The sequence below is a fragment of the Takifugu rubripes genome, chromosome 14, assembly GCF_901000725.2.
Source record: "Takifugu rubripes chromosome 14, fTakRub1.2, whole genome shotgun sequence".
NCBI classification, from domain to species: domain Eukaryota; kingdom Metazoa; phylum Chordata; class Actinopteri; order Tetraodontiformes; family Tetraodontidae; genus Takifugu; species Takifugu rubripes.
Genome location: NC_042298.1, coordinates 3653009 through 3680902, shown reverse-complemented (window position 1 = coordinate 3680902; position 27894 = coordinate 3653009). Strand labels below are relative to the sequence as shown.

General features: G+C 44.9%; 5 protein-coding genes across 10 annotated transcripts; 1 reads left to right on the top strand and 4 right to left on the bottom strand.

Annotated features, from left to right (window-relative positions):
- Positions 1-1499: 1499 nt before the first annotated feature.
- prss23 (serine protease 23) lies at positions 1500-4323 on the top strand. Of its 3 annotated transcripts, XM_011610474.2 has the most exons (3): positions 1501-1639; positions 1720-1855; positions 2806-4323. In XM_011610474.2, exons 2-3 carry the CDS (start codon positions 1799-1801, stop codon positions 3958-3960), a joined length of 1212 nt encoding a protein of 403 aa, XP_011608776.2. In that variant the 5' UTR covers positions 1501-1639; positions 1720-1798; the 3' UTR covers positions 3961-4323. The 3 variants fall into 3 exon arrangements, with proteins under 3 accessions (XP_003970223.2, XP_011608776.2, XP_029702743.1); XM_003970174.3 differs by having other exon boundaries at positions 1500-1855; XM_029846883.1 differs by lacking the exons at positions 1501-1639; positions 1720-1855 and adding an exon at positions 1893-2692.
- Positions 4324-4534: 211 nt separating this feature from the next.
- On the bottom strand, positions 4535-10083 carry cfl1 (cofilin 1). Its single transcript, XM_003970173.3, has 4 exons — positions 9925-10083; positions 6431-6741; positions 6268-6344; positions 4535-5551 (listed from the first exon to the last, which is right to left on the bottom strand). The coding sequence occupies exons 1-4, from the start codon at positions 9925-9927 to the stop codon at positions 5439-5441; spliced, it is 504 nt and encodes a 167-aa protein (XP_003970222.1). The 5' UTR covers positions 9928-10083; the 3' UTR covers positions 4535-5438.
- Positions 10084-11469: 1386 nt separating this feature from the next.
- atl3 (atlastin 3) lies at positions 11470-17647 on the bottom strand. 2 transcript variants are annotated; one of them, XM_003970200.3, is made up of 15 exons: positions 17491-17647; positions 16229-16444; positions 15649-15783; positions 15398-15502; positions 15276-15326; positions 15117-15173; positions 14938-15030; positions 14724-14862; positions 14524-14651; positions 14380-14436; positions 14219-14290; positions 13960-14151; positions 13643-13882; positions 12755-12835; positions 11470-11894 (listed from the first exon to the last, which is right to left on the bottom strand). In XM_003970200.3, the coding sequence occupies exons 2-14, from the start codon at positions 16433-16435 to the stop codon at positions 12773-12775; spliced, it is 1539 nt and encodes a 512-aa protein (XP_003970249.3). In that variant the 5' UTR covers positions 16436-16444; positions 17491-17647; the 3' UTR covers positions 11470-11894; positions 12755-12772. The 2 variants fall into 2 exon arrangements, with proteins under 2 accessions (XP_003970249.3, XP_011608774.2); XM_011610472.2 differs by having other exon boundaries at positions 11470-12835.
- A 281-nt stretch (positions 17648-17928) lies between these two features.
- On the bottom strand, positions 17929-21948 carry LOC115252336 (forkhead box protein N3). Of its 2 annotated transcripts, XM_029847227.1 has the most exons (6): positions 21815-21948; positions 20219-20835; positions 20017-20138; positions 19703-19758; positions 19018-19350; positions 17929-18594 (listed from the first exon to the last, which is right to left on the bottom strand). In XM_029847227.1, exons 2-6 carry the CDS (start codon positions 20798-20800, stop codon positions 18404-18406), a joined length of 1284 nt encoding a protein of 427 aa, XP_029703087.1. In that variant the 5' UTR covers positions 20801-20835; positions 21815-21948; the 3' UTR covers positions 17929-18403. The 2 variants fall into 2 exon arrangements, with proteins under 2 accessions (XP_029703087.1, XP_029703088.1); XM_029847228.1 differs by having other exon boundaries at positions 17929-19350.
- A 98-nt stretch (positions 21949-22046) lies between these two features.
- Positions 22047-26473, bottom strand: yif1a (Yip1 interacting factor homolog A (S. cerevisiae)). Of its 2 annotated transcripts, none has more exons than XM_011610468.2 (9): positions 26217-26473; positions 25732-25811; positions 25226-25470; positions 24652-24756; positions 24055-24133; positions 23927-23984; positions 23681-23836; positions 23497-23590; positions 22047-22881 (listed from the first exon to the last, which is right to left on the bottom strand). In XM_011610468.2, exons 2-9 carry the CDS (start codon positions 25760-25762, stop codon positions 22723-22725), a joined length of 927 nt encoding a protein of 308 aa, XP_011608770.1. In that variant the 5' UTR covers positions 25763-25811; positions 26217-26473; the 3' UTR covers positions 22047-22722. The 2 variants fall into 2 exon arrangements, with proteins under 2 accessions (XP_011608770.1, XP_003970221.1); XM_003970172.3 differs by having other exon boundaries at positions 25732-25783; positions 26217-26471.
- Positions 26474-27894: the final 1421 nt, after the last annotated feature.

Below are 27894 nucleotides of genomic sequence, written 5' to 3'. Positions count from 1 at the left end.
GAAGGACTCTGAACGCTGAACCGAGCTCATCCCAAAGTGGGTTTTGGATGTGTTTGCAACACAGGGCGGGAGATGACGGCATCCGTTACGAGCTCTGTTCTGAGTCTCGCTGGACAGCTTTTGGATTCCCGTCAAGACTAAATGTTCATTAGTCTCCAGGGGATAAAGCTTCTTAGATTGTGTAATCGTCGATGGGTGATATTTCTGATACTAATGCACATGTCACCACAGTTATCATTGTTTTTCTATGGTGTCATCTGTTCTTCTGCAGATCCAACACACACCAGATATTGTGCAGATGTTAGCATTTAGCTTTAAAGACGCAGGCGATCTATCATTAGTATAAAATGGACAACTGTTTATTTCATCTTGTGCAAATTGGACGCGAGTTATATTCGATGCACCATTACATCATAGATGACAACAACATTCCCAACTGATGTAATTTACATTTTTGGAACATTTTAGGAGAAAAAGCTGCAAAAGGGAAAGAGAATTCCAAATTCCAAGTTTAACAAACAAGCGCACACATATGTGGTCACACGCTGCAGTAACTCTCTGTATACTTTAGAACTAACGTAAATTCCACTTGATCTGCCACCACAACACAGTCCCGGTGCAGAAAGATTCCCTTCTGAAGGTTTTATTACAGGAGCAAGGTTCAGGCCGTGACTTCTCAGGCACGGCGTTTTCTCCGGGGACAACAGCAACGGCATTGTACCGACAGCCCGAGTTGTGTCCTTGTTGGGAGATTCCTCAGCATTCCTGAAAGAGCTGTCGCTGTGACTGAGCGCTCTGTTCCAACACCCCAAGCAGCTTCCGAGGCGCAACTTCTCAAATTCCACATGTTGTCACCTCATGGAGGTGGGAGTGACGTTGACCTGCTGGGGTCACGCAAGATATCCCCCTGGAGTTTAATCATTTATCAAATGGGGAAAATGGTAAGGGAATTCTAAATAATTTTGTCATAGATGATTATTATTTTCTGTACTGCAAAACCTTTGCATGATTGGGACCTTATAAAGCATCATGGAAGGAAAGTAAGAGATGAACTAAATCATTGGGATGAATGCAGCCCACTGATGTTTACGCTGTTTTTATTGGTGCAGTTGCTGTTTTTATTCATTTAGATTTCACATGCATTCCGATGCAAATGTTGAAATGCTGACATGAAGGCAATAAATAAAGGCAATAAATAAAAGAATAAATCATATATTATCTAATAGCAGGTAGCTAAAATGCGCGCTTTGTCCAAATGTGTGTTTGTGAGAGCTTTATAAATAAAGTTGAGTTGATATGTAGCTATCGCGACTTTGCTTAATTTTAAAACATATTAATACTCTTATTTTCAAAGGCATCCCAGGATTATTATCCCCACATAACTATGGTATTTTAGGTGGGTGTAAATGATAAATAATGGCCTTTTATTGGGCAGTAATGAGCTTTTTACGGTGTGTTCTACCGAGCAGCTAGCGATGCTAACCCGGCCCCCTGGCGGACAGCCCGGGCGACCGGGGCGTTAGGACCGGGAGGCGGGTCGCTGCGCGGGGAGCAGACGCTCCTCTCCACACCAGCCGTTTATTTGTGGCTCTCAGACAGAGTTTGAGGAGGATTTCGACGAAATTCTGACGGTGCTCTGGTACGAACGGTACTGAGAAATTAACCTTTTGTCTGGTTTGACGGCAGAAGTGTAGAAAGAAGTTTCCCTGTGGGGGACAGGTAGGACCAGGACCAAGTACCTGCAGGGTAGCGGCGATGAGGCGGACAATCTGGGCAATAATCCCGAAGGACGCGGTTTATGGGACAGAAGAGGCGACTGGGATGTGAACACCGACCACTCACCTCCGACCAGAAGGTACCAGATCAGATTTAATGGTTTCAGATTATGTTGGACCTCCGTGGAGAGTTGATGTGAGGAAAGTCCATCAAGACATTCAGAGAATTGCAACATTTTTAGGCTTCAGATGCAACAAGAATCTCTTTGACATCGTGTTTTCATGCCTGTTTTTTTAAAAAAAAAACAAAAACAAACTGACAAGTCTGAGTTCAATTGAGGAAGTGGATCACCTCTAGAGAGTCAACCTTCTGCCCCAGAAAAGGGTGTTTTGTGTTAGTGCGGTTGCCCAAATCCCAGTTCTGCCCCCCCAGCTTGCTCTTCAGTAATACCCCAGTCTCAGGGGACAGGTTACGTCCTTCCCGCCCTTTGAAATTCCGATTTAATGACTTTCCGCATGGATATGATCAATACTCTTGTCCCCGTGTTCCTGCAGCTGCTGTCCTGGTCTGGAGGAACATCTGTGTCCTCTGCTTCCCCCGTAGCCTCGAGTGGGACAGGAGACGTGTGGACACACCCCAGCCTGTCTTGTGTCAGGATCTAGGTCTCTGTCTCTGCCTCGACTTGTTGCTTTTCACTTAACACACCTGTTCTCTGGGGGCCGGCGGCTCCTCCGAGGGGATCGAGTGTCAGAGTCAATGTTTGATGGATCCCGTCTCCGTGGTTTTTGCTGTAGAGCTTTCTTTCAGGGTGGATCCCTGCGGGGGCTCTTTTACAGGCCGGCGCAGCAGCAGCAGCCTCTCGCCGTCCTCCTCAGTCCAACCTTTTAGTCCCGGGGGAATTTCATAAAAAAACGTGTTTCTCTCCGACGTTCCGAAATCGGATTTCCCTGGTTAATCTCGCCTGCGGGAACAAGAGGTCCGTTGTTGCTGCGTCGCACTCAGATTGTGCAGCCCGGCCTCCACATTTCTGTGATTACTGTGCGTTTGAGTCATGGTTCGAACTCCGCTCTCTCTCGCCTTTATCTGCAGTGTTTTGCAATCACCATGACGACCCCCTGGGAGACCTCCCTCCTGACTCACCTGCTCCTGGTCCTCCTCCCTCTGGCGTTGTCTCTCCTGCAGCCTCCCCAGCGCCAACCCCTCCACGTCCCGGCGCTGCTCCCTCACGCGCCGACGCCTCTGGCCCGCTCCAGGTTCAGCGCCCGGGCCGAGCTGGACCTCACCTCCCACTGTAACGCCAGCTGCTTCCGCTGGAGAGAGCTGGAGACGCAGCGGGAGCAGCTGGCCGACAGGCTGGCCTTCGAGACTCTGTACGCCGACGGCTCCCGCACGCTCACCACCGTGGACGTGGAGGCCGAGGACGAGGCAGACGCGGCTCGCCTGGCCCGCCCTCTGGCCAAGAGGAGGCCGGGGACCAGACGCGTGAGGAGGCAGATCTACGGAGCCGACGGACGCTTCAACATTCAAGGCGACGACTTCCTGCTGGATTACCCCTTCTCCACGGCCGTGAAGATCTCCACCGGCTGCACCGGCGTCCTCGTGTCCAAGCACCACGTCCTCACCGCCGCTCACTGCGTGCACGACGGGAAGGATTACGTCAAGGGGGCACGGAAGCTGAGGGTGGGCTTCCTGACGCCCCCATCCGTGAACGGCACCAGAGCCGGTCGCGCGCCCGCCAAGAAGCCTCTGGTGCGCTGGGCGAGGGTCAAACGTACGCGCGTGCCGAAGGGATGGATCCAGGGCCCTCTGGAGCTCGCCATGGACTTTGATTACGCTCTGCTGGAGCTCCGCTGGCCCCACCGGCGTCCCTTCATGCGCCTCTCGGTGGCCCCCTCCTCTGACGACCTGGCAGGGAAGCGCATCCATTTCTCAGGTTTCGACAGCGACAGATCCGGCGAGCTGGTGTACAGGTTCTGTCCCGTGGAAGAAGAGTCCAGTGACCTGATATACCAGCACTGCGACGCCCGACCCGGCGCCAGCGGCTCTGGGGTGTACGGGAGAGTGTGGGACAACAGTTTAGAGCGCTGGGAAAGGAAAGTCATCGGGATTTTCTCTGGACACCAGTGGCTGGAGATAGACGGGGAGAACCGCGACTATAACGTGGCCGTGCGCATCACTCCTCTGAAGTTCGCCCAGATCTGTTACTGGGTGCACGGCAACAGAGTGGACTGCAGCCAGGAATGAGACCGAACTCACAGTTCTTTTTCTGCTTCTGGTGCCATTAAACACATATTCCTATGAGATCATCACCACGGAATCTTTGACCGCGTTCAGCCACATTAATAATAAGCTCCACGTTGCCACTGTACGAACACAAACCTTTTTGTACGAGTGAAAAACCCCCACTTTGGACACTTTTCTGAGGTCATTTGCGCTGTTTTATGATTTTCTGAGCGGTGTTTTCATCGGTACAAAGGTGTTTAGGGTGTTAAGGACACTGTTGTTGATATGTTAAACTCGTTGTGAGTTGAATATTAAAAGTGGTGATTATATTTTGGTGAAAAGGGTTGATATATTTTAATAAACCTTCGTTATTGCAGGGGTCAACGCTGAGCTTCATTTAAGGAGGGTTGTGGCGCTCCCGTGTGGTGGCGACTGGTACTGCACCACCCCAGATATTTAAAACAAACACCCCCACCCCCCCCCGCAAAATAACAAAAACCCTACATAATCTTCATCTGCAGATTATTTTCAATTCTGTTTCTGTTTCCGAAAGAGACGCATTTCCAAACAGAAGTCGACAAAAAGCATAACGAGTCAGTAGTTTAGTGCTTTTTATTAGAGATAAGGAGACGATACAAAACATCCACCATTCAATATTCTGTCTCAAATCTGAACGCTGGTCCTTCATATAAACATCGCTCCCCATCAAACCATAACACCAGAGTTTGTTTTTAATCAAGCATCCTGGTTTTAACAGGTACAAGGAATGTTGTCTTCTCACTACATCAAATGCTGCGGTATGCTGACCCTGGACTGGAAATAAAAAGGAATCGCTCAAGTTTTGGAATTTGCATGTTTAAAAATGGGGGGAAAAAAAAAACGACAGTGGAATAACAAAACAAAATATATATATAGATATATATATTTAACTGTGTTCCCCAGAGAATGTTTTGTTACATCTTGTGCAATCCAGAGTGAATTAGATCACATTACACCTACCCTTACCTACACACACTTAAAAAAACTTAACTAGAAGTTTGGCAAGATAAAATAATCATTTTTTTTTTAAAAAAAAAAAAAAGGTAGTTGGAACAATTATGTGTAAGGAACCAATATTTGGAAAACTTTCCCTTTCTCCCCCAGGAATCATTGAGTGGGAACATGGAACTAAATCCCTCCATACACATGAAAAATAACCAGTGTGTCACCTCTGTTTATCCCTCCATCTTTAATCGTATCTTAATTTTTCGTTTAGTGCGCGTTTTGCGAATCTCCAAGTTGTGTGGACTAAAATGACAGCCTGCCTTTGTGGAATTTACTTTTTTGTCAGTCGATTTTACCCTGAACCCGCCCACGTCATCCCACCCACACAGTCCCATGATTGGTGCTGATTCTGTATTTTGCCCTTCTCCAAAAACCGCACAGGAATGAACAGCTAAACTCAACAGATGTGTCTGAAAGGCCTCGACTGAAGCCGGCTGAGGGGGAGGGGGGCATATTTATATAGGAGATCCTTCCAGGCTGACCACCGATGAGCCACCGAGCTTTTCTGCTAGGGTGTGCCGGTCTTTGAGGTCTTCCAAACCGTTCACCTGCCACTCGTGCTTAATACCTAAATAAAACAAATGAAAGTTGCATTAGATATGAGAGGAAGGTATCAAGAGATGATACAGTAACTATATAACGAGGGAGCGTGGTGAAGTGTGTCAGCGCGGGCGACTGATGTGCTGCGGCTCCTCAGAGATGAAGAGCAGGCCTAAGAGCTTTGGGACAGCGTGGAGGAGGAAGGAGGGAATTGGGACGCGGTCGGCGGAGGTATAATATTTACTGATGGAGACGTTATTGCAGTCTGATCAGGCTTTCTCTTTAAACACCAGTCTCTGCCATCCGCAGTGCGTTACCAAACCTGACCACTAGGTGTCGCAAGTGCTAAAGCTGCTATAATGGAGTTTTAAAGACCACAAAAAGACAGAGTGAGAAACTCTCCCATGACCTCTGTGAAATATGCTCTGGCTTGATATTAACACCTAGCAGGACAATAAAAACCCATTCAGACTGACCATACAAGTATCCATACAATTATGATGTAATCATGATGTGCAGTTTGTGTAATGAACAGTGCACGTGGTACTGCCTACATCTTTATCAATATATCAATATATAAGTAGGCGTTGCTCTGACTTATCAATAGGACCTTGGCTACCACTAGTAAAAGAATAACCCTCAGTCATTATGACGCTAAGACAAAGATAAGTCTGTCAGTACAGGGTGCCAAACCTATAGATTTGAGCTAGGTTTGTGTCTCCCATATGCTGTCTGCTTATTCACCTTCAAATTTCCTTTTGATGGCATCTTTTGAGCTGGCATAGATCATCTTGCTCTTCAGGGGGGCGTTGTCAGGAGCCCTGCAAATCAAAAAAGCTTCGATTAAGCACACAAGATCTCCGATGGCGTCATGGGTCACCTGAAGAGTGAAAAACCTTGCTCCTACCAGAAGATGAAGACCAGATCCTCCTTCTTTGTCTCCTTGGTCTCATAGGTGGCGTCATACAGGGCGTAGCGGCAGTCCTCTGGTGGCAGCATCTTCACAAAGTGCTGGTAGGGGTCCTGAACGGTGGTTCCCACTTCACCCAGCAGGATCTCTTTACCTTCATCCAGGACAATGTTCTTGAGGTCCTTGCTGAGACAGAACAGAATGGCCTTCTTCCTCTTCCTCTTCTCTTCCTCGTTGGCAAAGGCCTTACGCACCTTCATGTCATTGAAGACTGCGATAACTTCGTCTGTGACTTTCACGCCGGAGGTCTGAGGGGAGAAAAGTGAGTTTACACTTGTGATTCTCAGCAGGAATCTTTCTGATCATCTGTTTAGAAAAGGTGAAGAAGTTAAAGCAAAGGTTGGCAGCTGAGAGCAGCCGTCAGTATTGCAAAAAACAGAACTATTAGTTACATCTGAAAAGAAAGTTTGCTTGAAAAGTGCACGCCCAAAACTGGTTTCATTTGAGGAAGAAGCTTCAACTTGATGTAACCTCCATCGTACCGGAAGGAGCTCGGAGTACGTTGGTTTCCCTTGTGGTTGCTCTGACATTTGCCTGTTCTTCTCATTTCAACCCTCTATATTTAAACCACTTTTTAGCTCCACACGCTAACTTATGTACCAAACGATTCATATTTTAATAGCTGATTAGAGAGAGGGTTGCTGTGATGGTCATGCTGCTATAACATTCCGTTCACTTTCCTTTCTGAATAATCCGTGCACGGCTCCAGAACACATGATCACACGCATAGATGGCCAGATGTGGATGTACATTGCAACAGGGCCATGTCCTGAAGGCCGACATGTGATACAGCATCTCTTTCCGTTCCTGTCTGCTTGTTATAAGTCGGCAGCGGTTGACGTCACACCGCACACGTGGTACGTTGTGGTGTTGAGCGCTGTAGCGGCCAAAGTAGACGGTGTCCTGGGTTTGGATCTACAGGCCCTGCACGGCCTGATGTTTCTTGATTTACTTAAAATTGTTTCAGAAAGCTCCATCAACACTGGAGGAATCAGAAAACATTGAAAAGGCACCGAGCCTCTTGACATTTGGGAGGTCACAAATCGATTATGGCTCAATGAAACCTGTTAGTTTAGGCTTTACTGCGGTCACAGCTGCCTGAAAGGGTTTTGCAACCATCTTGAAAAGGTCATGAGAGCAAACAGGCGCAAACACAGACGCTGCGAAGGAGAAAAGGAGTCTGAGAGGAGAACACATGACTACCGCAAAACCACACGTACTAATGAGCCCCAGTTCAAATGAAAAGGTTTGGCTGTGACCAGGTCGCTAATAGTGTTGATTTCTTTAACACAATGTACAATAAATCACTGCCAACACAGCTCCAGCTATCACCCGTTGGATTTCATTTCTCCTGGATCCAGGACATGAAGTGAAAAAGAAATTTGTGGCAGCCACAAATTGTGTCCAAAGTTCACCTCACACATGAAAGTTGAGCAAACAGGTGTGGCCGTGAGCAACGGGCATAAAAATATTGCATAAGTTTCTCTCTGCGAGCACAAGTGACAGCCATAGAGACCGGCATGTGGGTGAGGTTACAGTCAGGAAAATAAGGTTTCAGTTCAGGGTTCAGCGGCAGACAATGGAGCTTCTGTCAGACTATAGAATTGAAGTCACGTCGCTCAGTCACAGCAGCTCCATTCAATCAAGTCTTCTGACTCAGTTTAAGGCCTCCATCAACGGGGAACGCTCGCTCGGTAAAAGGTGGAGGAAAACTACTGTCCCGCGGGGCGTCAAAGGGGGGGAGAAAAGACAATAATGAAAAGGAAATCATGAGGCAGGAAAGAAGGAAAAGAACCCAGACGGCAATAAACAAAGCAGTATGGAGGAGTGTTTGCTCAGGGCCTGAGGAAGATATGAGGAAACATCCATGCCCGGTTCCTTAATATAGCTGTACAGAAAGAGCTACTTTACAGATCTTAACACCTTTTGTTTGTGTTATCACAATCATTTTATGGACCCAAAGATTGTGTGATGTGTTTTTCACACACGCTGCAAAAAAGTTTCCATTCTGCATTGTACTGGCCTTTCCAATTTTATTTTATTTTATTTTATTGGGGGGTGGGGGGCTGCAGCCTGTTAAAATGATATTGCTGCATCTTTTATGGCTGAAACTGTCAGTTGATTATATAGCCACAGCTGTTAAAACGGCACGACAAACAAGAACGACGTTATTATCGTGCGCTTTCAGAATGAAAAGATAAGCAATTCGGATAAACCTGCTGTATTTACGTATAATAAATGCGTACTACGCCACTAGGGATGCATGTATTTGATGTTGTCGATGGTTTATTTCCAGGTGACATTAGAAAGCGAGTCTTCAAACGTCTTTAATTTCACATGCGCAACCAAAAAAAAAAAAAGAGGAAAAAAAAAAGAAAAGAAAAAAAGATGCGCAGCAGTGACGAGGATTCGGGGCCCGTTAGCTCCAGCTAGGCAGACAACAGCAAACGGCCGTCACATAATGGCGAGAATTCGGTCCAATGTTCTATGTTTTAACCCCCAAAAGGCGAAATCGGAGCTGGTTTGTTAGTAAAGTCACCCAAACTGCGGTTTCCGCCATAATACGACACAACTAATGGTCCTTGCACCAAATTCAGGGTGGGGCCATGAATGCAGCACGCGCACATGTGAGCGCTAGCTTGCTATATAAGGGAAGGCTGCACCCCGACAGCCCCTCGGTTTGTCGATTCATTCATTTTGTGAGCGAGCGTAACTCGACAATAAACCCGTAATTATCCCTCTGAGCTGATGCGAGTGTAAAGTGAACTGATTGGGAGCAATGGGGGACACACAGCGGCGCATATACGTGAGGCAATGAAGCCGCTGAGAGACAAAGAGCGAGTAAATCACAGCTAGCACCGGCCATAATGGGCTTCATTTTATGCCACTGCTAATGTAGCTAGCTGGGCTAACAATACAGTTAGCTAGTTAGCCCCGGGGCGCTGCTGCACCTGCCATCATCCAGAGCCGAGCTGTTATTCTGTTCAATCATCGGCCAGCTTGGGAGGAAATAACGGTGCCAACGATGCGGCCGACAAGACGCTCAAACGCCGCTGAATTAATACAGACAGGACTTTCTGCTTTTGTGGCGCAAACACGGGCAGATAAATGAAATGGCGTCCGGTGTTATGGCCCAACGCCGTTATGTCCTGTACGGGTTGTTAGGGAAATGTTTTCATTCCTTTTAAAACCCCTACAAAGGCGCATTTATTGGACGTCTAAAGCATCGCTGCCGAGGATTCTAACGCAATGACGCTAGCGGCGGATCCTGCGGCACAAGACCGGCTTTTGAGCTCGGGTGCTAAAACCGACAGAATTACCGACAGATTCTACATAAATTGTCCAATAACCTCACCGAGCACGCTTAAGAAATGAAGAGTGTGCGCCAGTGAAAGTCAGCAGGGCAGAGACTGGTGTAACGTTAGACTTACCATTGCTGTAGCTGTGGATAGGTCAGCGTCTGAGTAGAAATTGAATGGACTGTGATGATGAATTGTCGCTCTCGCTCACACACTGGATAATAAAGGGGACGCGCCTCGAAGCGCGTTCCCGCCGCGTGCACGACCGACTGTCCGGTTATACGTATTGTGTTTACAATTGACCTATATATCCTGCCGCTTTCCTTAAAAGGGCATCGAATTCGATTTTTTTATCGATCAAATCGATTATTTCCGGCGTGTTGGAGACGAATAAGAAATGTTAATTGATGTGTCGGGATTTGTTTATTCAATGATCACGTGGTGCCACTACTTTGAATAAAAATTTTTTTTTTCCTAATAGTGAATTTTCAATGCTAGTTTACATTTTAGGACCGTAGGAGTGGACGTGAATGAGGAAGCAGAGAGCATGATGGGAACGCGTGTTTTATAGCGGAAGGAACCCTTTCTTGGTGATTGTGCGAAACCTGACACGCGATTAACGGGAACCTGATGAATAATTAAACTAATGCGCCGTTAGATTTTGATCCATTACAGCCAGTTTCTGTATCGCTGCGCGCACATTCGCACCGTCGCGAGTACGTTCTATCAATTATGACCCTAATGGCGCGGTGAATCATTAATAGGCCGGTTAGGACGCCATAGAGCAGACAGAGCGACTTGTAGGATGGAGGAAATGCTGTGTCGTCCCCTCTCCTCCCTCCCTCTCTCCCTCGCCTCCTCCCCTCGCCTCCTCCGTTGGGTTTTTGTTGGACTCACTTCCAAATATGGAAGCGAACGGCGAGCAGCGACGCTCGGTGCACGCGCCTCGCTCACAGCAGCCGGAGGGGCGGGGCCAGGGCGCCGATCGCCATATAAGGAAACAAGGGACACGAAATATCGCCGGAGCGGATTTTTGTCCACCTCTGCGAGGGGAGAGAGACGCCACACACAGCCGGTCAGTGTGAGCGGGGACGCGGACACGAACGCTCCTTACTCCCCCCCCCCAAAGAGAATTATAATGTACAGCCATATCATTACAGCACAGGCCAGCTCAAGTGATGTCATTGTTGTTTTTTTTTAAATTTAATATGATGTGGGTCGAGATGTAACGTAAGTTCATTACGCCCTATAACACCAATATGTGAAGGGAAAAAAAATCTAGTGATTGCTTAACCGTTTACATTACATTAGAGTCAGATTGTCTCGGCTGGCTTATTTTGATTTTGTTTTTTTAATGTGTCTATAAAGCCTTCAACCTACTGACATCCATTGAATAGAAACCGTAGACATTTTCCAGCTGTGTGGTGTTTGGCACCACCATGCTGCAGAAATACAGATTGTAGAATATCTGCAAACTGTCAGACTCTTGGAGAAGCTACGGTGGCCTTTTCATAACCACATTAATGAAGATTTGCTCTATGGATGAAGGGTTTCCTTGGCCAAAACCCTCACAGTGACCCTTTTACTGGTGTGGCAGCTGAAATCCTCCGAGTCCATTTTTTTAAGATAAAACTCCAACTGAAAACCACGGTTTATAGAACAGACTGCGGAGACACATTTAAGAAGGTCAAACTTTATTCTTTCCAAAAGAAAGGTGCCCATAGCCCTGCAGGAGATGATTACCGGTACATTAGGCTTTACTACACTTTGCATCAGCGTGTTTATTGAATGAGTTGTGTGAGGCGGAACAGGAAAACAACACCTAAGAGGAGATAAAGTGTAAAACCACATGCTTGTCAAAATATGGAAGTGTCCTCTGGAATGGGAATGACTTGTGCAACAAGATAAATGTGGTTTCAGATTAAGAGCCCCCTTATTCCCAGACTTCTTTGTTGGTCCTGTGGTCTGACCGTGAGTCAGACCTATGATACCATGGAATAATCACAGTGATTCTGAAGACCTTTACGTTGCTGAAAAGACGGTGGAATTGTGGATATAAATTAAACGAGGATGAGCCAGGCCACATGTATCATTTCTCCTTCCTGTAATAAAACATTGAAAAAGCCACTCAGCTGTTTTTTCCATAAACTCTGACTAAAGATTATTTATCTTTCTTATTCTTTCTCTAAAACATTCAGAATAATGCTATTCTCTTTGGCTGACAAGTTTAAATATACTGAATATTGTTATGATATCTTTGGAGGTGGAATATGCTACATAAAATGAGCTTATCTGTCGAACCAAAATGTTCAGTTTAACCGTCACAACCTACAAATTGTAACACTTTCCATCAAAAAATGAGCTAAAAAAAAAAGAGAGAAATAAGATTCAACTGAATTCCAACAACAAACATCTCCCAAAACACTTTAGCTAAAATGTGTAGTGTCCTCTTTTGCTAAAGCTAAATATTACAATGAAATGGAATGTTCTTAAGGCCACAAAATAACGTTTTTAGCCAATAAATGTAAATGTATAAGCATTAAAGCTAGCTGGTTTAAAGGTTATGTTTTAAGGATCCGGCGCAGATGTTTCGAGAAGCACCCTGACTGACCCTGCTGAAAGTGAAGCTTTGAAAAGAAAATGTGCGTTGCAGAAGGTTAAAGGTAAACAGAGACGTGTCTTTTTAGACCAGTTGTAAACTCGATAGCAGTGTCTATATAAGATAAACCGCTAGGTTGGGATACTTTGATTTCCTTCCTCTTTAAATCAAATCAAGCTTATATACAACCTGGAACTTTAACAAACTGTGGCGTGTTCTACAGATGCTGGTGTTTCTGATCAACATGTTTTTGCCTTGTGTACCAGTAGCCATTTGTTTGTTCAAGTGGGTGGAATGATAAGGCTTTAGTGCTCGATGTGTGTGCTTGTGTCATGTGCTGGTTGCATTGCACCAATATTACACCGAGGATTCGGGGATTCTCTAGCTAGATTTCTTCTCTTGGATGGCGCTCGCCCCTCTGGATTTGTTGACCATCACGGTGGCCTGAAAGCACACAGGGAGGGTGGTTTACTGGATGCAAGTCTTACGCAACACTTTCGGACTTCGTTATACACTTGTGGGCTCCTGCGTATTTCTGGGAAAGCACTAACACTTCAAAACCACAATGGGCACATGAGAAAAAGTCAAGTTTGACAGTCAAACGTATTTAAAAAACAACAGTTAAGCTGCGCAATGTGAACTCTGACCAGCCATCAGTAGAGAAGAGTAGAGAACAGAAATGAGGAACACTGACGACTCTTCAACCACTGATTGCTCAAACTTGTCATCTATAGCTGAAACTAATGCTGACAAGTGTTACAAGGGACAGTTTCGAAGGTACTAGGTACTAAAAGAGGTGATATTTCCTCTAAATGTAAAATAATTACTATTTATAGGTGCTTATAACTCCACTAGTTAATTACACATTAGTAATGGGCCAAACATGTCAGCCAGTGTGGAACATGGAACATTCTACATAATCTGCCAACACAGCAGAAAACATAAATCTTCCTGTGGGAGCAAAAACACTTATTTATTCTACTTTTAAAATAAATGACGGCCTCCAGCAGCAACTGTGCAGTAAATGCAGAGCAACGAGGCCATAAACAAAAATACATAATTATAAATCACAGTAATATAAATCACAGTACGTAAGCATCCTAAAAGCTGCTATATTTGTCTATATAAAATGTGCCTTGTGCAACAACTGAAGGTTAATTTAACTTATCTTGGCTGTCAGAAGGGATGAAATATAAATAAGAGAGAGGAGATAACAGTGGCTGACTGTCATCCAACCGTCATTAGACTCACCTGCTCCAGAACGACACCTGCTGCTTGGTCGATGGCGCCTCCAACGCTGCGGTATCGGCCAGAGTAGCGAATGAAGGCCCACGTCAGCATGGACATCATGACCACACCCATAGTGCAATCACACACCAAGGCAAAGGTGGTGAGGCCGATGAAGAGCAGCACGCCAGACAGCACGTAGAGGAAGCACACGAGGACGAAGAGCACCGCAGGTGTCCGGAAGGCGCTGAAGAGATTTTTAGACTATGGAGAGAGGAAAAAAACAGATTGAGACAATTTCCAAAACATCAAAACCAGATGGAATTCTGGAGTCTTTTAACCTCATTGTGCTTGCAGAAAGACTGCCACATTTCCTCCAGCTCCTTCTCCAGCTGTGCTTGGTATCGGTCACAAAACTCCTGTCCACCCATCTTCTTGGTGGAGGAGAAGGCGTGAAGGGCCTCTTTGAAGTTGAAATGATGCTTTTCCTCCAGAGATTCAGGAGACACGTAGGGCAAGTCTCCACCACACACCTGAGAAAAATAATTAATACAAAACATTCATGTCTAGAAAGCCTCTTTACCATTTTCTGCGACTTACTTTCTCCATGTTCTTGTAATACTGATCTTTTGCTGTTGCCACGGCTGCCAGGTTGTTGGCCTCTGCCGTTGCCTGGCGAGATGAAATGGGCAGGTGTTGTTATTTATTTATAAAAGAAACTTGTCAAAGCTTGAGTTAATTATGGCTAATTTTGTAAATACCATGAGCATGGTCTTTGGCTGTGGCAGGTCTTCCCCCTGGTAGATCTTGATGTAAGCCTGATAAGGCAATAATTCATACGTTAATCATTTAAAAACAATGGTGTGAGTATATCAGGGGAAAAAATCAACAACTAAAAATGTTACCTTGAAAAACTCCAGCAGGCCGCGACAAGTGACTTTGTTTCCATTTATTTCCTTTTCAGCCAGATGATCCGGATGCAGCAGTTTAGGAATCAGAACCTGCAGCTGGTCTCTGAACTCTGGGGCCACGTCTGACATGACACACATACATCAGAACGCAGCTCAGAACATTACATATTTTGGTTAAAAAAAATAAAAAATACCTTTAAGTTGTCCCTCAAAAGATGGGTTGGTGGCAACCTTTAACCCAGGGTGAGGTAACAGGAAGCAGGAAATTTTGGTGAAGCACGAGTGGATGTGCTCCCTCACTGTCTGCAGCTCCTCATGCTGGTTTTCTTTAACCTTTAAAGACAAATCAAACATTGTGGCCAAACTCCTACACCACCAGTTTTGGTAGGCTCGCTGATGAACTGGTACCTGTAATCGTTTGTCCAGGAAATCGTTGCCTCCATTGAAGCCATACAGATATTCGTAAGGAAAGCTCCAATCTCTGATTAAGAACATTAACGACTGAGAAAAAGAAAATCTTTACTCAACACCTCCATCTGAGAAACCTCATCTGACATCAGCAAGAATGTGTCAAGGTTTTCTCTCACCTGAAAGGGCTTCAGAAAGATCTCATCCATGGCGAGACGGCCGTATTCTGTGAACAGCTGTGAGGGGGAGGCAGCAGTGATGCTTGATAATGAATACTGAGAAGGAAACATCTCCACAGCAACAGTGATGAAACAGCATTTTAATCACAGTACACTCACCTGTAGCTGCTGCAGGTCGTCCTCTTGTATGTTCTGTGACAGATTGTAAATCTAAAAAAACAAAAAAACCCTCTAATATAAGCAGCAAGAGTTGATAGTAATAATAAGGTGGAAATATTTACTTGTACTGAGCTGGTCATGGTGCTGAGAGCAAAGATAGTAGCACAATCCTTCACAGTGGACTGGTTGTCAAAGGCACCCTGGGTGTCCATTAACACTACCGCCACCTACAGGGGGAGAGGGGGACGTACAGGACATTCATCAGGGACCTGCTGAACCAATCAAATGGACCATGTGTGCCCAGTGATCTACATTTATTATCACCTACTGTATTTTAAGTACAGGCACGCCATGATTCCTTTTTTAAAATTACCTCTTCTCCATCATTCTTTGTAATAGGGAAAACTTCACTCCACAGCTGGATGCCTGTCGTCTCAGGTTCAGAACCACCTCTCCAGGAAAATCCTGTCAGTGGCTCATCGTCCTCGCCGAGCCAATCTTCATCGCCCTTTAGAAACACAATTAGCTCTTTTGATAGCATGGCTAGGGTTAGGACTGTATTATATTAAAACGTATCAGATCAGAAGAAGACGCCATGCGTCTGACTACTGAACTAATGTTAGTTCAAGAATTTCTATTGACTAAATGACACAATGAAGACAAAGCCCTCAGAAACTCATACTTGTACACTTAAAGGAAAATATATATTTTTAAGGACACCATGCATATTGTGGATATTTTTATGCGTACTCAACCTAAAACTTTGTTGATAGGAAGGGCTGAAGTGCTGTCCCCTACTGCTGTAGGGCAGATTACACTTTACAGCTCTTGTGTTAACTTGTCTGTTCACATGTTAATGCAGGGAGGATCACTAAAGTTGGAGAACTGGGTCAGGCTTTTTGCTACCTAGAACGCACGTTTTAAGCACAGTTTGAGTCCAAGGTGTGATTTACCTTCCTGTACATGTAACGCAGCATGAAATCAAGCAGGAAGCTCTTGCCCTTCCTGAAGGCTCCGGCCACAGACAGCACCACCACATTTTTGTCTCGGACCTGAGGAGCCAGGAGAACCTTAGCCAACGCCTCGGTGTCCAAAGCGAAAGAGTGGTTCTCCTTACACACTGTGACAATCTGAACTGGGCCTGGTTCACTTCCCATCATTAATGGTCCCTGTGAAAATCACAACACAATATAAAATCAGTGCCATTTACTGGAATCCTCTAAGAAGAGGGGTGAGTGTTATTGTGTAGTTAATATAATTACATCAACCTTTTTGTTGGCTTGGGCAAAAGGCATTCCAATATTTTCTTTTATGACTATTTTCTGTTCTGCTTACCATGAACCTTTAAATATAGCCTGGTCATTAAAATATTTGCACAATGAACCATTACGAAAAGGGACAAATCCCTTAAAGAATCATCTCTCCTTCATTATAGGCATACAAAGCTTGTCTGTGCTCACTGAAAAATAACAAATGTGCAGAACCTTGAATCAGACCACAGTATATGTAAATGCTGAACAGACTGTCAGGCTGCTTGGCCTCTGGCGAGTGAATTCACCATGCTTTGCAACAAACAGCTCATTTCAGCTGCTTCAATGGTCGTTATTGTTATGATAATCCCCCCTCCAACTCGTGATTGTGGAATTGCTTTCATAACCCCTTTGCCTGCACCAACACTGCCCAAAGTTCTGTCGTTTTGCTAAAAACTTGCACTACACACAAACTAGGTAAAGTTCGAGGCGAGGCACCCTGCACCAGCATACCTGACATTTCTGGGCAGTGAATGTGCTACAAGCCAGTTGAGGCACTAAAGCAAACAATAAGTGCAAATAATATTCTACAATTGTACAGCTTGCTGTCAGCTTGTGAGGAAATATCGCTTCACACCTAAAAAAGCGGCACAGTCGTCGCCCGGTCATGAAACCAACTGCCGCTTTGGTTGGTGTGGATGCTGGCGTTGGCCCCAGCAGAGCCCAACACTCCTCTTATGTTAATCAACCCCCTATCCAAGAGGGTGAAAGTAGAAGCTAACACCATTCCCGTGGGTAATAAATGTTTAAAAGGAAAACATTGCAAACCTAAATCTGCTAGCTGTTATGACTGGATATGTTCACGCAAACGTTGCAGCAATGCCCTGTATTCAAGTTAAATCCGTGTAAAATAATACGTATACCACCCGTGGTCAGTATTTCATTGGTCCCAGTATTTTCATTACCTTTGATGTCTTCAAGTATCCTCAACACAAATTTATACTAGCCGAGCAACAACAGGAACAGGAGGTTTTTTATATTGGCATGAAAACAACTATATGAGAACTTTTTTCCACCACGGATTACACTCTCTTCCGTCTTTTGGAGCCGCAATCTCTCATGGGAAACGTAGTTTTAGTGCTAGTTCCTGTTGAACTATGACGCCCTTTAGGACTACATTATCCAATGTGCCTCTCGTGTCGCCACACCTCTAAATTGTAGGAAATGTAGTCTTTCTTGTGATGTTACGACGACGGAACTAGTTAGCTACAGTATGAATACTTTGTACATAAGGTCTGTTGTGTGAACAATGTCTTTAAAAGACGTCGTCGCTTGATAACAATATAGCTTTTCACATATATTAGCAGTGCACAAATGACGACACCATCGCATGTGGAAAAAAGTGAGAATTTTAACAGTGTGTCAGTTTTTATTTTTTAGATTACAAAACTATATGCATTTCAAACATTAAATTTACAGACGGACATAATGGAGGAGAATGGGTGAAACGGCAGTATATCGTCAAAAAAGAACACAATTTTATGTTGACATTACTTACTTTAACATGATCAAATGGTAACAAGGTTTTCAAGAGTCAACTTGAGGCATTTTACGATTCAATACCTGGGTATTTTACACAAAATAAATTGAACATTTATCTGAACAAGAAAAATAGGTTCAAAACCTCTAAAGGACATAGGATCAATGCATATGTGCTGTCGATACTGAGTGCAATCTACAGTCAAAACTGTAGCATATGTTTAATATACAGACTAATTAGTACTACATGTGACCACTTTTAGAATGTTTAGAAACAGAAAAAAAGAACTATTAAATGACTGTACATTTATGCAATATTTTCATTATTACATGCACTTTCTATGGTGAATTATGCATCCCTGAGGCTGAATTTCTTATGTTACTAATCGAGTTGTAAATATATAAATAAACTTTATTGAAGACCATATGGTATGTTGTGTCAATACTCAAAATATCCAGAGTATCAAGTTTACACTGAAGTCTCTGTCCAGGATGTTCATATAAGGTCATAAATTCAGCAGTGAAATTCCCTGAAAATGTGAATAGACCCCAGTTATTGTTAAGAAGCAGCTGACTAAATACAAGTTTATCTAACTAGAAATCAGCACACAAATGGCGAGTATCAAGTAAAACCCAAAAAGCATCACTCTGTGTCATCTGGGTTGTCGCAGTTTTAAGTACTCAGAGTACTTTAAGTACCCGAAGGCAACTGATCTTAAAAATACTTGAAGAGGTTTTATTCCATCCTCTTTGGTTATCTAACCGCTGTTGGGATTGGAAATGACCTCAACTGACATCCTGCATTTTCAGGAATGGGCAAAGCTAAACTGATGCCTTTGACTTATGTCATAATCATGATACAAGGCATTAAAAATGCAATTACTCTCTTAGAAACAAATTAAAAGGATCACCAGCTGTGATTCTTGAATTAAACAAACATTAATACCCCCCACCTGCTAAGTCCAGCAGAGACCCAGCAGCCTCTTGGGCTTCAGCATCAAGCTGAAGGATTTCCACCGTCTCCAGGTCCAACTGGGTGTCGCCTGGCAGAACCAGATACTGCTGAGTCTCATAGTAATGCAGTTCGATGTACCCGCTGTCTGACAGGGGGTCGTTCTCCATTCCTCCGCTGACCTCCTCCTGCTGGTACTCCACCGCCTCTATGGTTACCAGCTCTTCGTGATCCGGAGTCAAAGCGCAGGGTGGAATGTCAGAGAAGGTTGAGTTGTCACTGGTCAAGGATTGTGGTGAATTTGCAGAAAGGAGGAGGTTCTGCGAGAAAGGATCTGCACGAGAAAGACAATCATTACTATCAAACCATGAGGAATCTTGTGTTTGTTTTCTTTTCAGACTCTCCAGTTGGCATGCGTGTCCATGCAGTACACAGGAGACAGGACGAGGGTATGTAAAGTAGACCGCGCTGTTTCCTGGACTGCCACAATAAAAGGAGGTTGTTGCCATGACAAAAGAGCACAAACACAAGAACAATGCTGAACACTGAATACGCTATGGAGCAGGCTAAACACTGCAACTAATAAATATGTCAAACAGGGCTGTTACCGCGGCCTGTAGGTTTAACGAATTGTATATTACAAGCGTTTCACAATGTAAATGATGCTTGTGTGATGTGGAACCAACCTGTAATTTCAAAAGAATCACACACTGCAGGAGCTGCGAAATCCACTTCTTCTAACCTGCACACAGCATGCAGAAACAGTTAAAAACACAACCTAGTAATTACCTCAGACACACCTTCAAAAACATAAAATTTATTTTCAAAGGATATGTTCCTTTTTAAAACCACGTCTAACAAAGAAGCAGGGATAAAAAAAAATATTGTCTTGTCTTGATTAGGGCATAAAGAGTAAATACAATATAGAGTTTGCTATAAACAGCGCCCCCTTCCGGGCAAGCGGTGTAAAAACAGGCCAACCAGTGTAACGTTTACTCACAGTGCAGGTTTTTGTATCAAACCACTGTTTTTACAGTGAAAACTGTGGGTCTTCCTCAGCACCTCGAGGAGCGCCGACCGATACTCCGGACAAACACACCACAGCGAACTGCTCCCCGCCGACTGAAACAAATGCAAATAAACCCGGTCATTGAACTGTTCCAATTAAATGTGTCAGTTAAATGTGGAAGATTTGACCTCACCTGGTTCTTGACCCTCTGGATGCGACAGAAGCTCTTACTCAGTGACAGATTGTGTCGAACAGAGTTCCTCCACCCACCGGTGGCCGTCCTGTAGTAGGGGAAATTCTTCACAATCCACTCATAGATGCCTTTGACTGGAAGTCTCTTCTCAGGTGAATCTTCGATAGCCATGAATATCAGACTGCTGAAGGAGTACGGTGGCTTGCAGGAGGCAGCTGTTTGGACAGGTGGCGGGGACTCTAGCTGAGGAAGAGAGGTCATTTTGGAGAGGGGCTGCAGCGGCAGCAGGTTGTTCCTCTGATGCAGCCAGCTGAGGCAGGTCAGGTCGTCCTCGTCTGGTTTGTTCGCCAGGTCCTGAAACTTCTGTTCTTCGCGGCACTGAGATGCTGCAGAGTGTAAAAGAGGAGAGGAAGACTGGACGCACTCTGCCTTAGCCGGAGAAAGTGAAGCAGGAGACGGAGGGAAAGAGGTGGGTGAGAGAGGGTGTGGGCGACAGCCATTAGAACAGGTCTGCTGGCGGGAGGAGAGCGGCAGCGATCCTGTTGGTGATGAGGGGGGCAGCATGTGAAAGAGATCCTCCATCTTTCTTCCAGGAGGATCGTCCAGCTGCACCACTGCTGAAGCATAAGACAGAAATCGATCCAAAGAAATTACTGGGGAGTCACTTTTCACCACTTTTATAGAACCCTGAATCTAATTTACTACCTAACCCCCATCGATGAAGACCCAACATATATCATATACCCAGAGGTGTCACATGAAAAAGTGCCTATATAAATATAATGGAAACATTCTCATGCTGATTACATAATTGGACACACACCCATTAAATGAGGTTCTACCTCTTATCAATCAATGCAAATGTATTCATCACATCACATTACAGCGACATGACGCAGTTCTAGAAGCAAACCTGGTCCAGATGAAAATGCACTGGAACGAGGTCATTGGTGCCAGAACAGTTGGCCTGACAGGGATAACGTGTTGATCCCAAAGGTCAGAGGTGAATGGCCAGTAAAACAAGAGGTCTTAAAGGATGAAAGATGCGCAAGAGCATCTCTCAGGGGAGGCTTCAACCTTGAGGCACCTGTCAATACTGTCAGTGACGGGCAGGAAGAGAAGCCTGCGATTTCTACTTCAAAATCAACTGTGACCGCGGAGCAGGATTGATTCTACAAGGAATTAAACTACTGAAAACGAGAACAGGTGCGGAGAAACTACATGTTAAAAGTGTCGGTGTTGGAAACGTTGAGTTAAAAAGTTAGCTATCCGTTCCTCTCTGAGGAGCGTCACCTGCAAGTGCAGCGTCCACAGCATAGACCCAAACACCTTCTGTCGTAACCCACAGAAAATAGGGCCGATTGACAGATCCACGCGGCATTATTATCGCTTCTTAAACATATGCAAATTAAGGCAAGCTATTCTTATTTCCATTCAGAGTTTTTATTTAATGCCTGAGCCACATGGCTCAAAACAAAGCTGCAGGCAAATGGCGGAAGAATATAAAGTTTCATTTAGGCATAAAAAGCCGCGCTTACTGGCGCAGGTATCTCCTGGCTCGTGCTTCCAATCAAATCTCATCTCTTTAATACTCACCAATCAAAAAAAGTCCAAATATGATGCAACGCGGCGCTTTTCGGACGCCCTAAAACGTTTGTGGGAGGAATTTGGGCTAAAATTGGTGCGATCGACGGCGACCACCTCTGTCCGCCTGCCCTGTTACCCAGCGGGGTTTCCATGGGAACCGAATGGACGCTTTGCAGTGCGCACGCTCCATAACGCGGAGCCAAATGAGAATAAGAAGCATAAAGGAGTATATGAAAACTGGCACCGGGCAGGAATTTATTGAGATTATTATTGTTGACATCTGTGAAAATGTGCTGTAAATATGACGGACTGTCAGGAAGCTATTAATGCTCAGGCTAATTCAGCTTTATAAACTTTATAAATGAACTAGTTTTGCGTTTAAAATTGCGGTTCTGTTAAAGGCTGCCACTTAAAGAAAGTCCATAAGGTCTAAATTTGAATGCACACAACTCAGTATATTTTACTACAAAATAAAGCTGGGTCAAACGTAGATAAATAAAATACAGAGGAGGATCAATTATCAACACTGGTATATGAAAGCCGACGTGTAAATCACACACTCTTCCGATAAGTCTAATTTATCCAGATACGTTGCATAACAATGAAACCTAGAGTGCATCTGAAAAACAAATATCACTTTTAAAGACCCTTTTTCTGTCAGTTGGGGCACCAAAAATAGAATTTATCCATGTTCTCACAGCAGAAGACAACAATCTGGGAGCGAAACTTGTTTGGCGCCCGTTGAGGTTAATTGGAAGCAACCGCGGCGTCGCCAACATTCAGCCAATGCTGCAGTTCACCACTGTCCAGATGTTTGACTTTAGTGAAGACTTTATAAACGCAGGCGTACAAACACTCAAACACATTTTCTTTTTTTTCCTTTAGAGAATGAATCCAGGGTGTGAAACGCATCATGGTCACCTCACCAAGTGAGAGGTTAACCAGTATATGATGATTGGCTGAAAGACCGCAGTTGCTATGGTGATATAAAGGCGAAAGTGGGGTTTGGCACTGGATCCAGTTCCCATGGAGTCCGAGGAGAGAGAGGGAACGATCTTCATTTTCAGGGATCGGACCTGAAAAACCAAACAGGACTGAGACAAATCGGATTTTCACACCATCACTAACAACATGTATGTTTATACAGTCCGACTCAGGGGCGCCCCATGCGTGGGGGGGGTGTTAGATACAGGATACAGCCAACTATATGACCATCAGGTGCTGCAAGACCTGGCATTTGTAACAGAGCAGAGCAACCAGCTGGGTTACTGCTGGTTAATGTCTGTCAGCGGCTGATAAACACTCTCAGGAGTTTGTTTATTCAAACGAACTGATACATTCATGTGCTGCCCAGTTTGGGAAGATGAAGGCGATTCACTCTGCTCTCAACCTGCAAGACTGTTCTCATGGACTCATCTAGAGTGGAGGAGCAGATCCTGACGCTCAGCTGAAGGCTACGACTCCTGGCCTGTTCTGGAACCTGCTCGCAGGGGGAAAGAGCCCAAACAGGGGGAAATGGGCTCTTTTTGCTTCCACTTATTTGAGTCAGCCTTTCCCCACGTGAAGCTTATTGAGCCCCAAAATGCTGTTCCACAATGACTGAAGAGCCTTTGGACGTTAGTTTGAGGCTGGCTGCACGATAGGACCCTGCCTGACTATAAACCCTGGGCAACCCTGCTCTAAATACTTACAATGAAGAACATTAGGGCACAGGAGGACCAGGCCAGTCCCACAAAATAACCATCACTGCCGAACAGGAGGCCACATAACATGGTGAAGATCATCCTGGAAGAGAGGCAGCGAATATTTCAATGTGGACTCGATGTGTAATCAAGGCATCAGTCTGACCTGAAGAGGATAAAAACTGATATTTACCCAACATATTTGTATCCGCTGTAGGCAATGAGGTCAAAGGTGGAGAGGTCGCTGTGAACCGTCAGCAGGTACAAACTCAACAGCATCACCAAGACCTCGATGACAACCCACACGAGGGCGGTGCTCGCACACAATCCCAGAACCTCTGGACTGAACCTACACACACACACAGACACACACACACAGCTCTTAATCTGAGTCACACACAGCGAGTCAGGAGATAACAGGAGAGGAAGGAGCGCTGACCTCTTCTGTATGCCGAGCGCTATCCCAGCCAGCAGGATGTAGGTGATGAAAGCCATTGCTGGAAGAAACCAAATCAAACGTGCGTCTCATCAATCAGGCCGGCTGCTGCCATTTACAGGAAAACTTACTGGGAATGTAAAGATCAGGCGCATTCACGTCCTGCCTCGGTGTCAGCGGAGTGTCCCTATGGTAACGAACCTCCCAGTCCTGGAACAGACACCGACAGGTGGCGCCAGTGAGCTTCAATACCACAAACACGCTTGTTTACTGGAAGTTACTGTGTTTACACGCTTGTTTATTAGTTTTTCCCAAATATAAATCCTTTTCTGCTCCACAGTGACACTTTAATGGAAACTTTAATAAATAGTTCCACTTCACCACAGCGATACTTCCATCAACCTCTTTTTTAATGTTTGTTTTCTCTATTATTTGGATTTGCAGTATCCACAGTCTTTCCCTCACCTCTCTTTACCTCTGCTCATCCTGACAGTCGGGTTCCACCGGCACCGTGTAGCTCACGCTATCAGGGTACAGAACGTCCGAAAGCACAACTTGACGACAATCTGAATCGGACTGAATTTACTGAACGCACAATCACGGTGTGCAGATACCCTCACAGCTCCGGTCGTGCGTTTGCATAAAAGCTTATCATCACAGTCCCGGCGTGACAAAACGTTCCGCGTCGTCCTGCAGCAGAGAGAAGAGCGGCGGGCGACTCTGATTACCTGGTGTGTGTACGGGAACAGGAGGATCAGGAGTTTCTTCATCACGTATCTGGTGTCGACCGCAAAGAAGTATTTCAGCTTGTTCATGGACATGAATCTGCTGATCTGAAAGGCAAAGTAAGAGCAAACATAACCTTTACAGATGAACACGGCCGGCGGGGAAAAGTTAACGCACTGCACAAAGACGGATCAGTCACTCGCCTTTTTAAGGAGACTGTATTAGTCTGACATTTGAGTTTGAACCGGGAGGAACCAAGTTGCTAATCCAGTTTGTTTTCGCTATTCAGTTTACTGCCTTGTGCAAACAAATGCAATTTACAGGATAAACCCGACAAATAAAGACACATTTGAATAAATATGAGCTAAAACAACGCAACTATGCCAAAGGACTGCAGCTGAGGAGTCAGAGAGCACCAAACTGATACGAAGGATGGAGCAACGACCCTGCACAATGACTTTGAGGAACAAGATAAGAATAAAAAGGAGATTATAAACGTGACAAATCGTTCGGAACACATCTGGCACACGCTTCTACTCGTAGGGCTGATGCAGGTGACATCGTCCTTTTCCATACCTCTTTATTTACCATATCCTTCCCTTGGTTGGCCAGGGAGGACCCGTACATCATTGCAGCGTTGGTCATTGGATCAGCAAACAGGTTGGTCATTCCAGGACCTCCTTGCATGTCATTTGCGGGCCCCCCCATATTGTACCCGGGGGTGTAGTAGCCTTGACTGTTCATTGCTGGTGGACTGGAGCTGGTGTCATCAAAGAGGATGGGATCTCCTGTGGGGGGAGCTGCACGAGCTCTTGGTTTAGCTGTGAAGAGGATGGGATCTGTTGGCCTCAACAACCACCAATAAAGGCTCAAACGACTGAAATTTATATTTCTGCCCATGTTCCCGCAAACACAGGGGCCACACACACGCTCCAATAATAACAGGGTTTGCTGCTATTGTTTAATTTCCTGTGACACATTGAGCCATTTCAGAAATCTAAAGTTAATAAACAGGAAGGTGAAAACATGAGTGGACATTAGGTATTTATATTTCTAAATGAGAGGTCAGGATTTCCACTTACTTGCTCGGTAGCCGTGAGGTGGCAGGTCCATCGTAATATTCACTGACGTTAGCTCAAAAAGAAAGATAATGGCACATCAACTACAGATAATGAGATAATGTTGCAATGATTACCCGACATCACATTTAGCATTCGTGCATTGCGGCTAACGCAGGCAATACCCATTTAATAGTTATGTACAGGCTGTAAACTGACTGTAAACACTGTAAAGGACCCAAACTTAAAGCAGGATAATCTTAATACCTGCTGGCATCACAGCTGACCTACCTGCTCACAGAGCTAACCATGATCTCTGATACAGCCTGCTAGCGCTAGCTAACCAGCTAAGCCTGCAAGCGAAGTCAACAACTTCAAATTCTTTAGCAGAAAGAGTTAAGTAACGCTCCACGTGTGTTAACTGTCTACTCATACCTAGCACACTGAATTCCCACATAACTTATCTGATTGATGAGACTGTTATAATGAAGGAGAATAGGAGTACTTACCCACACAGCTAACGCGGTTAGCAACAGCTAGCTACGGGCTACAGAAGCAGTTTTCCGATCCCACCCATCCACAGCGGTTGGTTGACTCGTGTGTGCCTGCGTGGCAGAACACGGTGCAGGTCTCACACACTCTTTTTCACAGCGCAGGCATGTGCAAATACACAGAGGCTGGCGCTTGCGTGTGAAAGGGTCGTGCTCGTTCATCTCCTGTCTCCAGGTTTGCCCCGTTTCTGCTGGCGCGTTCTTGCACCCTTCGGGGGTCAGATGAGCAGAAAACCAAAGCAAAAGTGGGGGGTAGCTTTACATGCCTGTTCACTCTGCAACCACAACATGATGGTAATGCAGAAGTTTTAATAGTGTGCTTTGACACCATTGTTCTTGCACCTAAATGCACCAGCATGGCTACGTGAGCACCCCGGTTTAACAAGTACTGTGTTCTACCTGTTGTATGAATTGGCACGGTGCGTCTTGCAACGCCCTCTAAACCAAATACATGTGAGTGTATCTGGCACAAAGATGAGTGTGTGGGATGAGTGGGTGTGGGTGAGTTATATGAGTACGCAGCAATGGAATCCAAACCTCTTCCATCCCCAGAAACCCCCCAAGTTTTTAAGTTTTGGAGGGAAATGTAGCAGCACTCGCTATGAGAACATACCCACGTCGAGTTGTTAGAAGTGGTGCGAGAATTTTCCTGAAAATACCAGGAAGCAATAATTTAAAGAATACAGTCAAAGAGCAAAGATGGTTAGCGTGTTGTGACACAGCACAATTAAGGCTAGCAAACGTGTCATCATTGCATTCCTCAGCCTTTGCTCATTAGACCTTTGCCCTATATTACACCCTCGCGCCTTACAATCGACTCTAAAGGACACAACAAGCAAGTCTATCATTACACACTGTGATATCACTGATGTCTGAAATCCAAGATGCAGGGTGGCAGATGAGCAACAGGTAGCTCAGGTGTTGTTGAGGTCCCTCTCCTATTCATCAGGCATGAAAAGACTTAAGGCGCTAAAATGATGTGTGTTTGAATCTACATCTTCCTTGTATTTTTCTTTTGTAGATCAATTAGCAGTAACATGACCCCTTCAAAGGTCAGCCGCTTGACTAAATCCACCTCTGCTGGGAAGTCTGTCCTCAGGGACTGCAGAGTCAGCAGCTGTTTTGTCCCACTAAGCGTATACTGAAGCTACAACATGAGTTTTTCTTTTTTTAAATCAGTACTAGGGTTTAGATTGTGCCTGAAAGTGAAAAACATGCGTTGAAGCAGATGGTGAAATAATTGAGTGGCTTTGTGACTCTGGCCTGACTCATCTTCACAAGCATGTCTACAATGGTGCGCTTTTTTAAAGTGAGAGTGAGCCAAAACACTTCTGGGCACAGCTGTGCCCGCAGTTTAACTAGTAACATGCTGTATTTCATACCTCTGAGCAGTCTAAAAATATAAAGTACACTTTGTACGTTGCTTTACATCATATTTAAATTCCAACCCCCTGAATTAAATTGCTAAACGAGATTATTTGTAATATTCAACGCTATCTTAAAATCTACTACTTAAAATAATCGCCACTATTTTCAAAATTTCAGGTTTGGTTAATCACTCTATTCTAAGTTCAGCTTTGTAAATACCCGTTTACATTAAATTATCGAGTTTCAAGCACAGCATTTGATATACCTT